At 33.1% G+C, this 16,849-nt stretch overlaps 1 protein-coding gene and 1 long non-coding RNA gene across 3 annotated transcripts; both read right to left on the minus strand.

The window, feature by feature from the left end:
• Positions 1-244: 244 nt before the first annotated feature.
• LOC131618265 (mitochondrial metalloendopeptidase OMA1-like) lies at positions 245-1,946 on the minus strand. The gene is made up of 3 exons (XM_058889528.1): positions 1,243-1,946; positions 979-1,127; positions 245-883 (listed from the first exon to the last, which is right to left on the minus strand). Exons 1-3 carry the CDS (start codon positions 1,810-1,812, stop codon positions 628-630), a joined length of 975 nt encoding a protein of 324 aa, XP_058745511.1. The 5' UTR covers positions 1,813-1,946; the 3' UTR covers positions 245-627.
• A 2,306-nt stretch (positions 1,947-4,252) lies between these two features.
• LOC131618266 (uncharacterized) lies at positions 4,253-7,059 on the minus strand. Of its 2 annotated transcripts, none has more exons than XR_009288779.1 (4): positions 6,093-7,059; positions 5,868-5,922; positions 5,205-5,749; positions 4,253-5,097 (listed from the first exon to the last, which is right to left on the minus strand). It is a non-coding gene; the product is annotated as an uncharacterized LOC131618266 (long non-coding RNA). The 2 variants fall into 2 exon arrangements; XR_009288780.1 differs by lacking the exon at positions 4,253-5,097 and having other exon boundaries at positions 5,373-5,749; positions 6,093-6,363; positions 6,430-7,058.
• Positions 7,060-16,849: the final 9,790 nt, after the last annotated feature.

Here is a 16,849-nt window from a genome sequence, read left to right on the forward strand (position 1 = left end):
TGATCTAATCAAGAAACGTTGGTGTTTTTACTAAAATAAACAATATGGAATGTTTCATTGTCCTTCTACCTATTTTCTGGTCCTCCTACTCATGTGACAATAACTCTCTACCACACTACATATATAACAAACATCGTGGATAACTGCATCGAATTAAAAGTATAGATGAATTTGATTTGTCCCAAACCTTTGGTGAAAATGAAAATCAGGCCATGCAGTGGCTATACGTCTTTGATTATACAATACACATACTATTTCTCAGAAATAAATCAACTTTAACTTTGAAGTTTTGCTACTGGAGATTCACAGGTGAAAGTTTTGGTAGAAGTAACTATGCACAGGTGAAAGATAGAACAAGTTTGGCTCCAGATAATATTTATAATTATTATTGGCGTTATTCCTGTATTTTCTGTTATTCCTGGGAAGTCTATTGCTAATTCAATTATAGTAATGTCGGTTACCCAAACAACTTCTTTAACAGGCTAAATTCCATAGAAACTGAAACAAACATAAAAGTTAATTGCAAACATAGATGAAATTAAACTAGAATTGAAATTTATGAGAGGTTTCAACTAGATGCATTTGTAGTTTGTGGACATGGTGAATATGCAGTCCAATAGAATGAAATCATTCAACCCCACACCTTGTTGTTGCAATTGCCTCATTATATAAAACAAGAGCTTCATTCATTATCTTAGGCCGAGTCAATGCGTTGGCTCTTTTTCCTCCTGATGGATGGGTATCAAAAAAACATGTAAGCATAGAATCGTTGTCACGTTCATATAACGTTTCTATCTTTTCATATACTTTAGGTGCCACCTGAGGATCATAGCCAGCTGCTGCCATTAGCAGAAGGCCGATGTAATCAGCTTCGATTTCAAACCTGAAAATTGTGAATAGATTGGATTATTGGATGATAGCAGATTAGCATATGAATATGAATAGATTAGAAAAAGAAAGAAAATGAATTAATGATACCGTCGGTGGAAAGGTAGTCTAGAGACAAGCGGCGCCACTTGCTTACTATAATCAATGCTGATAAACTTGTTAAGCCCCATATACACAATATAAATCCACACGCTCTTTGTGATTTTTTCAGCAGGGTGTCGAGCCACAATATGTGCAACCTATAATTGACAGGAAAACCAACATAAGTTACTAAGTCTTTGTTATCTTTAGTTTAAATTAGCAATTTGCGAGGTATTAAGATTTACAACTGCAGAAAAATAATAGAATACTGGCCTCATGTGCAATACAAGTTGCAATCTCCGCATCATTTGAAAAATGGTTAATAAGAACCTTGGATATAATCATCTTGCCACCAGGGCAACATTGGCAAGTTAAGTCAGGAGCATTGACAACCAAAATCTCCCAATTTAATCCATCCAAATGGGACATAGAAGGCGGTAACCTTCGAATAAGACGCAACCAAAGAAGATGCAAAAAGCTATAGTCAGAAGCAGACCTCATTTTGTTCCTCTCTTTCTGCAATGCATTGAGAATGTTATTGAGAATCTTTGTAACCCTAACAGTATGTGGATGTGAAGGAGGCAAAATTGCATCTCGTCGGAAACTTTGTTTGAATAGTTGAAACTGTTTCTCGCCGCGACTTCTCTCCCTCTGATGTGTTGGGTATATAATATAACGTGATCGTTTAGTGTATGGAACAGTTTCGTATTTTCTGAATTTCCACTTGAAACGATCGATGAAGCCTTTGGGCATTTTTTCAGAATCCACGCAGTAAAATCTGTTGGGAATGTGAAATAGTTTGTTAGGAAAAGAAGTTAGCGCATGAGGATTGAGATTTCTCATTAGGTTTTCTACTTTCAAAAACTGAAGATGCTTGCTTGGTGAGATGAGTGAAAGAGTAATGTAACAGAATGCATCTCAGAAAAATGAGGAGGTACAACAACTCTTGAACCAACGTAACAAACTTTGTTTTCTTTTTTCTCTCTCTCCAAAATTTTCATTGAAATGGAACTATATTATAGGGACAAATACAAAAAGTGGTACTACTATAGGCACACAAATACTAACCAATAGGTCTAGTGAGCGATGGGATGAACCCTCTTTGTAGCTATTTAAGGATTAAGTAAGCTTTTATTTTATATTTATATATATATATATATATATATATATATATATATATATATATATATATATATATATATATGGAGTACTAAAAGTTCTCAAACTCGATTACACAGAGAAACGAAAAACTTCAACAAAAAGTAATATTAGAAATCAATTATACATACGGAAAATAAAACTACTTCCAAACTACTTCCAAACCAAAAACTTGATATTCCACGATATTATTTAAAAAAAATAGTTGTTCAATTTTAATTTTAATAAAGACTAATATAATGACCAAACTGAGTAAATGCATAAAAAATACCAGCTTTGTAACAATGACTAGTACTTTTACCCGTGCGATGCACGGGACACATTATAGATAAATATTTCATTTTTATACACAAAAAAATATAAATATAAAAATAAAAAAAAATTTATTTAACATATAGAAAAAATTTAAAATTAATTAATTAAATTAGTGAAAGATAAATTTTCCAATTACAAACGGTATGTTTAAAAGTTCATTTCAATGATATATTTTTTTTAAAAAAAAAATATTTAAATAATGAAGTATAAAAAATAATAAAATATTAACTTTAAGTAATTTTTTACGTTGATAATATAATAAAATATTCAATAATCAAAATTTTAATACCGTTTATAAAAAAATAATATTAACCCATTAATTTAAAAATACTTTAAATTTTTGTAGGGAAAACATATATTTAATTCATTCTTTTTAACAGTAGTTAAAAATCGTTTACATAAAATTAGTGGAAAATAATTTCAAGACAATTGCACTAAATAAAAAATTATTCCAAAACATAAAATTATTAATATGGACCTATAAATTTTTCACAAATTATAAATTAAGTTTATAACAATAAAAAATAAAGGATGAAAATAATATTTTATGATTTTTTTAGTGATATTTGTAATAATAATTTCAAAGCTAATATTTTATGTATAGTTAAATATAAAATTATAAAATTTAAAATTTATTTACTATTAATTTTTTGGAATAGATTTCTTAGTAACATATTGAAGTTATTTTTATATATAAAAATGTCAATATTAAATGTATTTATATCATAATGATATTTTAATACTAATCATATCATACAATCATACATATTAATTACACTATAAATATTACTTAATATAGATACCTATTTAAGATTTAAAAAATATTTAATGGACAATAAATAAAATTTTACAGTTAAAATAATATAAAAATGTAATAAATAACAAATATTTATTTATACAAAATTAATTAGTATGACACAAACAATATTTCCCTAATCATTAGGTTATCTAATAAGAAAAAAAATAAGAACCAATATATATATATATGAACCAAACATAATTTAATAAATATTATTTTTTGTTTTGCTTATAAAAAAGATATATTAGTTTTTGTTTTGACATTATTTATAAAAATAAATGGATCAATAAAAATTTTATTATCGTTTAAAAAAATTAATACTCACTCATTATTTAAAATTTAAAATTTAAACTTTATATTTATATATATGAGGCACGGGGTTAGATTTATTTTAGTCAAAAAAAATTAGAATAAATTATAATTTACAAATAAAGTTATAGAAATATATAAAGTGTTGTTCAAAAAAATATAGTATTATTATTAATATATATTTGTTTTACATAAATATTTTATCGATTATTTGTTTTACTTAAATTAAGTGATTTAGTTCTTTTATCATATCTTAATAAAGTAGATTATAAAATATATTTATTAATTTATTATTATTAATCAGATATTGATCATTACTATTAATATAGAAAATAGAGGTTGGATAATAAAGGAAAAATGTAATTGGATATTAGCATTTGAAGTTAAAATTTATTGGTACGTATTATAATTGGTATGAATGAATAATTGATAATAATTGGTACAAAACCAAAACTTTATATCATTAATTGATTCATAATTGATATTAATTTTTATTATTCACTGGAAAATCAAATTTTTTCATAATATCAAAGATCAAATAAATTGAATGATTTATAAAAAAAATGATGGATTATAAGTTATAACTCATTACATTTTCATTATATTGACTAATCTAATTTAATAATTATATAGTTGAGGTGGAAGATGTAATGGTAGTGGAAGATGATGGATGATGAAGAATTTGTGGAAGTAATGGGGGATGCAAAGACAAAAAGTTGAATAATGAATTAACTTTTTCATATAAAAAGAAAAAGAAATAGTCTGCATTGGAAACTCAAGAAAGTGTGCATGAGATATCATTGAAAACAAAAATAGAGTAATATCTTCCCAAATCCAAGTTTCACACGTAAAACAATGTAATTAGGTAAAACAATGGTCCAAAATATTAATAAAATCTGATAATTAATATACACTATTAATACACTATCAATTATATTACAGCTAAAATAATATTGAAACAATTCACTAAAAATACAAACATATTGAAATAATTCACTAAAAATACAAACAATACTTTTGTAGTTAACACGAGGCAACAACACCAGCACTAAACCCGGCTCTAGAGACCGTCATCATTAGCAAATCATCATCCTTATTCCTTAACACCAAGGACATTCAAATTCTGAGAATTCTGCACTGTGGGGATATCCTGTCAGATACAAACAACCAGCAGTTAAGATATCCTGACTCCAAATTCACACTCAAAAGGATACAATTTTTAAACCCTTGATTTCAGATTCACCTATCCAACACTGCTTAACTAAAACCATGTGCCTTTGGCACAACATGTATAAAAACAGAGCTACTTACTGTCCTAAAAAAACCATGGGACTTACTTTACCTAATTTACTCTTATTAATATGTCAACTTGCTAATAAATCACTGAAAATAACACTTAAAAAACGAAGCTTTGTTAACTAAACAGCCCCATTAGTTGGACCACAAATAACTTTAACTGATAACCGCTTCAACACGTCCGGAAACGGGTCATGCCCAAAATTTCTGTTTGATACAGTTACTGTGCATCTTGCCTCTCCTATGCATTTCTGTATAAAAACAAAAAGACAATAAGCATTAGCAATGCCAAGTAAGTAGTTGTTAAAAAGATACCATCAATAGAAAAAATGAAATTGTTGGAGGCTTAAATATGTACCTGTTATGAAGATGGATTTTACTATGAATCATATTTGATATACTAAATACTTCGAAAAGTTCATGTCAGTGTGTTTTAACTTTTATAATAACGGGGAAAACATGCAAAGCCATTGTATTTTGATAGCTTACAGAAGCAAATTCAATTCATAAAGCTAAACTCATGTCATGATACAGAACACCAAAAACATAACCTTATGAATTCACATACAATTACTTCCATTAATAAACAAAACTTGAGTGTGCCTATTAACTCGGAAAATTGTAACCTACTATATTAGTTGTCAGAGCTTTGTTTTATTTCAAGCATGAGTAGTCCAAAGATACGTGTAAGACGGGCTCGAGCATGATACATCACGCAAATCAGAATTAGGATACACAGTGCCATGCTAGTTTTGAATAGATGAAGTGATAGTGTCTCTTTCAACCATGACTTGGTAACTTCCACCAAGTCAAGCTGACATTTTGATGCGTAATTTCCAGCATTTGCATCCGGCATCAATGGTGCTTTTAAGTGGCAACCTTCTTAGTTTCACCACTTTCGACCTGTCACGTTTAAGCAGCAGTAAATCATGAAAGCTTCCACAAATTTGTGATAGAAAAACAGCAGACATAGAGCCACAATATTTAGGAACTGAGAGAGTACATAGATAAACAAAATTACCTCATAAACTGTTCGCGGCTCCGTTGGTATAGATGGATCCACGCGTTTCCTTCTACTACAGCCCCGTATCAAAATGAAATGCAGAAAATTAACAATCATAATTAGTTGGAGAAATATTGGATCAGAATTAAATATAATGACACAACTACAATGCAAAGAAAATGGCATACAAAACCTCGTTAACATTCAAAAATCTATATACGTATGCTCAACAATATAACTTACAAAAATCTGAACCGGTCACCACAACGATTTTGCACAACTTCATCACCAAACATCTCCACTCAACACCAGTTTTCATTAAAACCAATCTTCAATCAGACCCAAATCCTCTTCCAAAACATGCAAAAAGAACACACGGCATACCTCATCGAATTCAATAATCAGCAAAGCCATAATATCCTTCTTCGAACCGAAACCTCAGCCATTCACGCAACAAAATTGCAACAGCTACAACATCTCTTTTGGCAATTTCATCCATCGTTTCATACAGCACCTGTAAAACAGAATCAGACACTACATCAAAAAACTCAGAGCGCAGCAAGTTCCAAAAATACATCACCTTGTTTTAAACTGAAACTTCGTTTCATCTCCTTCAACTCACGATTCCCAGCCTTCACATCATTAGCGACACCATCGCACCTTACAAAATGTCAATCCATCTTCATTATCGATTCAGCTTCACCTTCGCAGCAACGATGCTCAACAATCTAGGCTAAATCACATCCCCAACTGGCTCGACCTCGTCGATCCAAGCTTCAATGCACGAACCAATAGCAGAATGAAGAAGAAGATGTAAAACAGAGGAAGTAGAACATAGATCGGGAGATGCATCACCTGCATTTCGTTGCTTGATTCATTAATTCCATAGTCATGTAATAAAATAGAGGAAGAGGAATAGAGCGTAAGATTGAAGGAGCGATTGATTCACGAAAAAGAAAAAGAGAAAGAAGAGTTGAAGTGTGGAAAATTGAAAAATAGAGAGGCAGAAGTTTGCATAGGTTTGTTTTTGTTTGTTTCAAAATGATATGGACAACGTTTCGTAGGAGTCCGAAGATGAGGGTGGAATGTTAGATTCATTTTGCATATGAAGAGGATAGTGGGAAGGAATTGAAGAGCCATTGACATAGATTGATGCAAAAAAATTTATTGATGCAGTGAATATTTTCATTTTGGGTGCAGCAAAGCATTAAATTAAATAGATAATAATATTTGAATGGGTATAGGAGAAAAATGAATGGTCGTTTTGAAAAGGGGATGTTTTGAAAAATAAATGATGATAATGATACAAATAAATATAAGTAAATAAAAAATATAAAAATATAAAAAGAAATATAACTTACTATAAATAGAATGGGTAGAATTTGTGAGAATGCATAAGGAGCTGACACGTGGCAGACTTGCCAAAGTTCTCATTTTGCTTTTTTATTATAAATGATAGCATATATTCCTCCAACATTTATTACTTGACAACCAAGAAAAAACACGCCAAGTATTATCAAGATTATTCTCATAAAGTTGCTATTTGGGTAATGAATTATATTCTGTGATGAAAATATAATTCCACATAATTTTTATAACATTTTACTTTATTATTTTTTAATAGTTATAATTTTATTATATTAATTATAAAAAAATATAATGTGTGTAAAAATTTGGATTTAAGAAAATAACATTACAAATTAACAGAAAAGAAAAGTGGTTAATGGAGAACATTAAGGTTTCATAACCATAATAAGAAAGCCATATGCGCGTAAACCTTAAATATTCAAATTTTAAAATCGAAATGGATAAAGAAATAATATGAAAATATAAAACAAAAGAAAAATCTGAAATGTGAAGTTGAAATAACATGAAACATATAAAAACAAAAATGTGAAGAAAAAAGATGAAGCTGAAGAAATGACCTATATATGAAATGTTGGAAGATGATGATGAAAATGTGGGAGATGACTCACATTTAAGGTTCTCTCCGTATGTGAGTTTGGATCTTTTCTGTGACGAAGTGGTGAACGTAAACTCCATATTCATGAATGGAGCTACAGTGAAGGCGTTTTATGAGGACTTAACAATCTCTTCTATCAGTATTGAACAAGATGTGATATTGGAGTTGTGTGTGGATGGCGAGAAGGCTTGTATGAGGCGACAATTGGAAAAAAATTGGTTTATACCATATCCCATAGATTTTGTTGATAACAAAGTATTTAAAGAACAATTGGATATACTAACTTTGTTCAAGTGTTCAGGAACATATATTAAAAATTCGAATACAAAGTCAATTATGATACTACATTGAACATCTAAAGAGAAGCTTAAGGATGCAGATCCTAAAGATCAAACTCTGAAGAATCAGATTTTGAAGGAGGTCAACTTTTGAAAAAAGTCATTAATCTTTGAAAGATCAGAACCTGAAGACTCAGACTTTAAACTAGTTCAAGGATCATAACTTGAATATCCAGACTCTGAATGAAGTCAACTTCTAAAGAATCGTCTTCTGAAGACTCAGAATGAAAAGTCAATCAAAGCTCAAGGATCAAGAAGAGAATGATCAGTCACTATCAGACTCTAAAGCCATTTTGTCTTCTTCTGATCACGTGAAGACTTAACATAAATCTACAAAAGATATGAGGAATGCAACAACTAATTTCTCTTGAAGCAAAGGAATTTCAAATGGCATTTCAGTGATATTAACCATATCTAAAAGCTTTCCAATGTCTCTGATAAAAGTTTCTTAAAGACTCTTTCTGCATGAAGTCTTTTTCAACGACTCCTTTATGTTCGTCTATTTAAGTAGGTGAAGATTTGAAAAAAATAAAACAACACTGCATCTTGATATGAAAAAGTTGTTACTCTGTCAAAACTATTACACAAGCTTAACTTAGAATTTCTTAACCTTGTATATTGTAGAAATTTCTAAGTTTTAGAGTCTTAATGTGTTGTATTTTGCTTACGCCTATGATTGTATATCAAGTGTAAGTCTCAAACAATCTATTATTTATAAGATACATTGTTAGAAGTCTCTTACTTATCACTTGAGCATCTGAAGTCTCTTTCTTGTGTGCTTAAGAATTTAAATCTCTCATATCCGTGTTTGAGAATTTGAATGTCTATTTCTTGTGTTCTTGAGCATTTGCAATTAGAAGTGATTATTAGTAAAATTCCTAGGAACTGCAAAGAGATTGGACTACTCGTATTTTATAGGAGGAACCAGAATATATTATTTGTGTCTTTCTTTCTCTTTTCTTGTGTTCAAAATCTGACAAGATATTTTAATGAAAAAATTTGAAAACGTTAACACAATTCAACCCTCTTTTTATGTTTTTCTCACCTTCATTTGATATTACAGTACAGTCTGCGCTTTAGCACGTAACCGTATTGTTACGCTTAGGTGAGGATGACACACTTATCTGATTTTGTTACGCTTAGGTGAGGATGACACACTTATCTGATTTTTTGCATTGTTAATCGAGTGTTTTCATTTTGGTTGCTTTTTAGATTTGCCTTTTGTAATACGGTGAACTGACTTTTATTTGAAATGTGCGGATAGCAAGAGTCGCCACCGACTTTTATTTTATCCAATTATAGAAAGGCTAAAAGAACAGAAAAAACCTTTTTAAAAGACTTTGAGTTCGGGGGGTAAGTTATACAAAGGGAAGGTGTAAGGCACTCTTTGCATCCATGGTTTTCCATGGGCTCTTAATTGCTTAGCTCACTTTGTTTTCAAAAATGTTTGAATTGTTTGAAAATTGGGGTGTGAATAGAAAAGATTTCGAAGAAGAACGTTAGCTTGTAAATAAGCGTAGTCTTTTTGAATTTGATTTTGAAAAGAGTGGGAAAAAGATTTTGAATTTTGAATTTGAATTGAGCAAGCAATTAAAAGTTATTACCCTAAGTTTGAAAAATCGTTCTTTTAGCTTTTCAAGCGAAAAGGTCTATCCATACCATAAGAGGGCAGGAAGTCTTTCAATTGGATGTGCGGGTCATCGAGAATTATCATTTGCCATAAGACTGTCCCATGCCATAAAGAGGGCGGGTAGTCTAAGGGAAGGATATAATAGTCACTTAATATTTTTTAGGCATCATGCGAGGATACCTTAGCAATAGGGACATATCATCATTTATCAGGCAACCTCGAGGGAGTTTCAATAACTTTGAAGGCAACATTTACTTTAGGTATCCTCGGAATCGAGGGACTTTGACTATTTAGTATACTTAGAGGCAACAAAATTATAAGGCAACTGGCAACAAAGGCAACAAGAGAGGTTACCCTAAAGGTGTGTGGGTGCACAATCATGTGGTTAACTTCGATGACATTTATCTTGTAATTAGGTGATTCTAGATTAATTAGAGGCTTGCACTCCCTATATTTTACTAACCACGCAAATAGCAAACAAATAAAATAGTTATAGTGTGCGGAAAATAAATGCGGAAATTAAAGTGCAGGAAATTAAAAGGGCAGAAATTAAATCCTAATTAAACTATTACATCCTGTGAGCATATACAAGATACAAGGAAGAGTTGGGCACGAAAATAAAATGGCAAAAATAAAGGCAGATAATTTAAGTAAAATAAAGAAACGAAAATTTAAATAAAAGGCATGCGACAATCAAGGGAGTATGAGATGAGAGGAGAATGCGCGTTTGAAGAAATTCAATGTTTGATTACGGAAGGCAATCCTAAACCTTGAAGGTTTATGGCTAAAAACCTAATGGGTAAAACCTAAGCCTACAGTTTGTTCTTGATCAAGGTTTAAAATTATACCAATTATGCAGTAAACTTAAATCCTAATTATCTAATTTAATTAACCTAAATTAAATTATCTAACTATCTAAAAAATCAATTGCTAAATTATTAGACTAACCTAATTAAATTTATTTGATAATTTAATTATTAATTAAAAATTTAATTAATTAAATTAATCCTAATTAAATTTTCCTAACAAAAACAATTAATCAAGTTAACCTAAAAACCAATTAATTAAATTAATCCTAATATTACTTAATTATTAATTAATCCTAATATTAATTAATTATTAGTTAATCCTAATTATTATTAAAACAAATGATTAACTAATCCTAATAATCATGGTTGCTGATTGTCAATAAAATACTAGAAAGAAGAACCTGGGCGTTGGGTTCTGTGCAGTTGCATCTTGATGGTCCCTCGTGAACCCGTCTTCTGGTCCGTTGGATCTGGCTTTGGAATTGATCTGAGGGATAGCATTAACGGTGCACCGTGAGTGTGCGTTGGAAGAATGCACCGGATCTTGTGGAAAGCCCTTATAAAAATTAATCTGCAACACCTGGGGCTCGAACACAGGTCTTGCTTGTCATGGTTGAGAGGCACTACCAACTGTGCTGAATACATTATCTAAATGCAAAAACGCACGAAATAAAATTAATAGAAAACATGGGTAAGTGGAGGAAAAGTCAAAAGCAATCAGAGTGGGACCCAACTTCCCTTGAACGGCCAATCGTGTGAAGAGAGAGTGTGTGGACTTTCTGACCAGCCAATGACACACTTCGACGCGCGCGAAGAGAGAGATAAGAGTTTGACCGACCAATGCTTTTGTGCCACGCGTGCCCCCTGTACTTCATCTTCCTCGTTGGTCCTCCCAACCCAAGATAGCTACGATTTCACCACGCATTAGCCAGGATTTCTGCAACCATATTTCGTAGCTTGCCCTAACGAACGTGAACCTGCAAAATACGACGTCAAGCAAGCATAAAGATTATCCAGTCTTACTAAAACACGTCTTGCGAGTTCAAATACGGTGTTATCACGGCCTGAAACACATTGCAAAGCCTGCTACGAAGGATTCGACCTCTCACGCCCTAACAATGGTGGGTCTCACCCCACGCGTTGAATCTTGCCCACAATGACTCCAACCTGGTCTAAACATCAATATGAACTCATACACATAGTTATATTTGATTAACAAACGGTAAAACATGATTTGTAACTTTTAAGAACATGAATGAGCAAGGATAACATGAAGCACGCATTCTGGGTGTCATGGGATTTGTTTAACGAAGCATTCTCACCATACGTTACCTTAGAAGTCGACTGGGATGTATGGATAGTCTTGAAAACGGCTACCATTCACGATCCAAGCTTGCACCTCTCTTGAATATTTTTCCTTTTAGAAACCCTAATCCTTTTAGCCAATTTTACGTGTTTTCCCCTTGTGTGAATGTGTTATATATATACAAGAATAGAATTAGGTTAAGACCTTGTCTTGAGATTGAATCAATTAGGTGATGTGGAAATTTGAGAAGATTTTACATTAAATCTTTCTAATTTTGTACCAATTCTAATTCATGCATATTTTTTTTTTAATCATGGCCATTGGATTGATTATAAATTGATTGAATGAATGGAGATTGGATCATAAAATTTATTTCATTTAAATGTGATTTTATTTGATTTAATTTGAATTTAAATGAATAAAATCAAATATAAATAAAATAAAATCATGAAATAAAATTTATATGATAAATGGGCCTATCTTGAGCTTAGAATTTCGTGCATAGTCCAAAATTATAGGCCCATTACTCAAAAATTGGAATTTTGTCAATTAGGGTTTCATCCATTCTCCAAATTTCGCCCAACTTCTGATAGTCGTAACTCACTCAATTTTTGTCATATGAAGGTGTTCTAGTACTCTTTAGAAAGCTTAAAGAGACCTCTAAAACCTCCTTTTTGTTTCATCTCAATTAAGTTTACCATGTTCAAGTTATGAGCTTCAAGAAAAAATGACTTTTTGGCGATCTTTTAGAAGGACCTGTAATGTTTTGGCTCATATCTCCCAAATGGTGCATTTCTGGCCTTGGCTTGTGAGACACAAAATTGTAGAGAATCAAATTTCCTTCAAAATGAACTTTGGTTGGGAAATTTTTGATGTTCCATGTGAGAGTTATGTCTGGTCAAAGTTGGGTTGACTTTCTCCTTAAAAACCCTAATTTAGAAACTTTTGAAATTGTTGATTTCTGATCTTTCCTTGATGCATCATGATCAATCCTTGATCAAATGATGAATGATACTTCCTAATGAGGATGTTGACCAAAAATCAGAAGTTTTGACTATACTTTGACCATAGTTTGACTTTTAGGTCAACTAGTCGATTGTTGATCGTTTGGGCCATTGAGTGAGCAATCTTTTGAATCAGGACTTGAAACTTGGCATAGAGATTCTTTGAATCGTATGATAGGCCATGTGATTCATTTGAGGCCTTAGAACTTGATTTTACTTTGAGAGATACAAAACCCTAGTTTAGAGGCTGTTGTTTAGGCTGAAGGATGTGTCGTACGTCAGATCAGATCCAATTTGCATCCGTAGATGTCTGGAAAACCGTGCATTAGATTGAAGGATGAGTTGTGCGTTAGACCCTATTTGTATCCGTAGATGTCTGGAAAACCGTGCGTTAGGTTGAAGGATGAGTCGTGCGTTAGACCCTATTTGTATCCGTAGATGTCTGGAAAACCGTGCGTTAGGTTGAAGGATGAGTCGTGCGTTAGACTAAATCCAATTCGCATTCGTAGATGTCTGGAAAACCGTGCGTGAGGTCGAAGGATGAGTCGTGCGTTAGACTAAATCCAAATTGCATCCATAGATGTCTGGTAAGCCGTGCGTTAGGCTGAATCTGAGCTTAGAAGTGTTTGTTGGAGATTGATTGTGTCAGCACCGTTCGTAGTAACTGAATTAGATTTGGGAAGGATGATCGTGTGTACACCGTTCATGATGACAGAATTAGATCTTCGAATGTTGATCGTGTCAGTACCGTTCGTAATACCTGAATTAGATCTTGGGAAGATGATCGTATCTACACCGTTCGTGATGATAGAATTAGATCTCTTGTCGTGTCAGCACCGTTCGTAGTAACTGAATTAGACTGAGGAGGTAATTGATTGTGTCCACACCGTTCGTGATGATAGAATTAGATCTTTGACCATGTCAGTACCGTTCGTAGTAATTGAATTAGACTTTTAGGGGATAATTGATCGTGTCCACACCGTTCGTGATGATGGAATTAGATCTCTGACCGTGTCAGTACCGTTCGTAGTAACTGAATTAGATCTTTGAAAATGATCGTGTCACCACCGTTCGTAGTAAATGGATTAGATCTTGGAAGATGATCGTGTCAGTACCGTTCGTGGTGAATGAATTAGATCTTCGAGCGTTGACCGTGTCAGTACCGTTCGTAGTAGCTGAATTAGATCCTGGAAAGTTAGAGATTTCGTTCATTTGTCTGTACCTGTATTCTGCAATAGGTATAGCAATTTATATAATATCATGATGCATGTGTTATGTAATGAGTCCCTCAAAATAAATGAGAAACTTTGTATGAAATGTATGCGATGTATGAATATGTTTATGATTTATGACGTATGACTATGATTTATGCTATTTGACACATCTTGATTGAGAAGATGGATCTTTCTGTTGTTGATCTTATCTTGGAGATGCTCAGCTGGGGATTTATGATTTCTGCTTGGGGACGATCAGTAACTTGATGTACCCTGATTGGGGATTAGAGATATTAATAAACCATGTTGGAGAAGAGCAAAGTGTTGGAGAACCGGTAGTGTTGAGGATGTAAACTCTGTTGGGGAGCCATGTCTTTGTCGGGACGAGAGCACTTGAAGATATCTTCTTACTGATTACTCTGTGGGGATATGATCTTGTGAACCCGGCTCCGAGGGGAGACATGGGTGTCTTGAAAGTTGCCCCTAGTATTATAGTAACTACTGTTCCTGGATTTATATTGATTAGGACACACCACTGAATATCGATCAAGATATCAAACTGGACTTGTATAAATTTTCCCATACTAGTAGGAACTCTGGAAAGATTTGCCTCGTGAGGACTTTATGAGATGTGCACCATGGGCGACATGCCCCTAGTAATCATAGGCCAAAGACAATATCCCATGTTGGTTGGGAAGTAGCTTCAGATCTATTTGGATGCATGCCCCTGATTGTTTTGGCATCCTTGAGAGATTCTCAGAATCTTGACTTGATTGCCCCAGATTGATCGGGAAATAGTTTGAAACCCACTTGGGATGTATGCCTTTGACTGTTTGGCATTTGAGAGATTCTCGGAATCTTGACTTGATTGCCCTAGATTGATTGGGCAAAACGTGCCATGCCCCTTGTATACGCAGGAGACATTGCTTCTGGAGTGATCTTGTCTGTCGGGATAACTGTTAGTCATTAGTTGTACCCTGTGCAAATTCTTTCTGTTGCTAACATTTGAAATTATGTAGCAGAATTTGTTTAATAATGAATTCATGAGATGCAATGCATACGTTTGTCTTGAGTTTTTGAAAAACGTTAAAGCAGAAAATGTAAAAGCGCGATATTTGTAAAAACATGATATTTGTAACAACGTGATGTTTGTAAAAATGAAATATCAACTCAGCATTTTTGGTAAACCTTAAGGAGTCAGGATACCTTTTTGGTGACATTATGCTATCGAACTAACCATGCTTCAATTAGGACTTTCAAGGGTTGTAACGTGGTTTGGTTCACGGTTTAAGAAACAAAGGATAATGGCTCAAAGTTTGATTGTACCCACCCCTCTTCGTAATGATCTTCAGTCCTAAGCTCAGTTAATTCAACTTATGCATTCAGGTTCCAAGAGACTTTTGGATTTGCACCTTTGATAATGATGATGGTTCACAAGCAAAGAGAACTTGTGAGATGACAGTCACTTCTTCCTTTTGGTAGTCACAACATTGTGTTGTTCAGGAATTTATTGTCTTCTCTTCTTTCATCTTTTTGATATCCCTAACTTTTGCCTGAACTGTCTATTTTGAGCTTACAGTCAGCGGGATGCCTTGAGTTTTGCCTAAGTCATCTTTTTGTTTTTTTGACTTAGCAGGCTTTTCTTCGTATATATGTTTTTTCATCATTTTTTTTTTGAAAGATATTGACTGCCTTGATTAATGATTGATGAACCATCATTGGCTTTTGATTGACATCTCCAACACTTCTTTGATGTGTGCGGATGAACGCTTGTGATTGAAACCTTTGTTGAAAGGTGTACTGAATGATTCTCTTAAAATAGAATGCACAACCAATATTAACTGAGAACTACCCTGCCCCAGGTTATGATCAAGGGTTTTAATTAGTACAAGAAAGAAACTTCTACTTCTTAGGCTCAAAGGGCTTGACGAGGGATTATCCTCCTTATATCTCCACTGTTTAGGAATTGAAACAATGCCTGTACATTGTCAGCATAGTCTATTCAAAAGTATACTGTATGAGGTTGCGGTATCATTTTCTTCATCCTCCCTCAAAAGGCATACAACTTAGCAGGAGTTGAATATCATAAAACATATGCAAGGTAAAGACATGATTTAAAATGAGTGATAGCGAAATAATGTTCAAGACAAACATATGCAATGCACTGATGATGATTATTAAAATAGATAATGTCTATCATAAGTCGAATGTTTAAACAAACAGGAAAGAAATTGCAAATGAAAGTACATCTAATGATCTAAAAGTCCATCTTTCTAGCCATCCACAGCATTAGCAATCTTGTTGTGATTAGGCATGGGAGTAGTGATCACATTAGGAGTTGCAGGAGTGTCGAACTCAATTTCACCAGCGTCGATCATATCTTGGATCTTATTCTTTAACGGCCAACAATTCTCTATGTCATGTCCAGGACTATTAGAATGATATGCGCACCTCGCCTTGGGCTTGTAACTAGGAGCAGAGGTGTTAGGATTCTTAGGGGGATCCTTTAAAGTAATCAATTCGATCTTCAACAGATGTTGTAATGCGTGAGCCAATGACATATTGATCTTGGTGAATTGACGCTTAGGTGCATCTAGCTTGCGTCGTTGTTGTGGAGCTTGTGTAGAGATCAGAACTGCCCCCATAAATTGGTTGCGCTCATTAAGGCCTTCCTGGTTATGCGTAACATCGGTCATATGAGGTCCCTCAGGTGAATTGAAATTAATGATCTTGTCG

This window comes from Vicia villosa, linkage group LG7 (assembly GCF_029867415.1).
Source record: "Vicia villosa cultivar HV-30 ecotype Madison, WI linkage group LG7, Vvil1.0, whole genome shotgun sequence".
NCBI classification, from domain to species: Eukaryota; Viridiplantae; Streptophyta; class Magnoliopsida; order Fabales; family Fabaceae; genus Vicia; species Vicia villosa.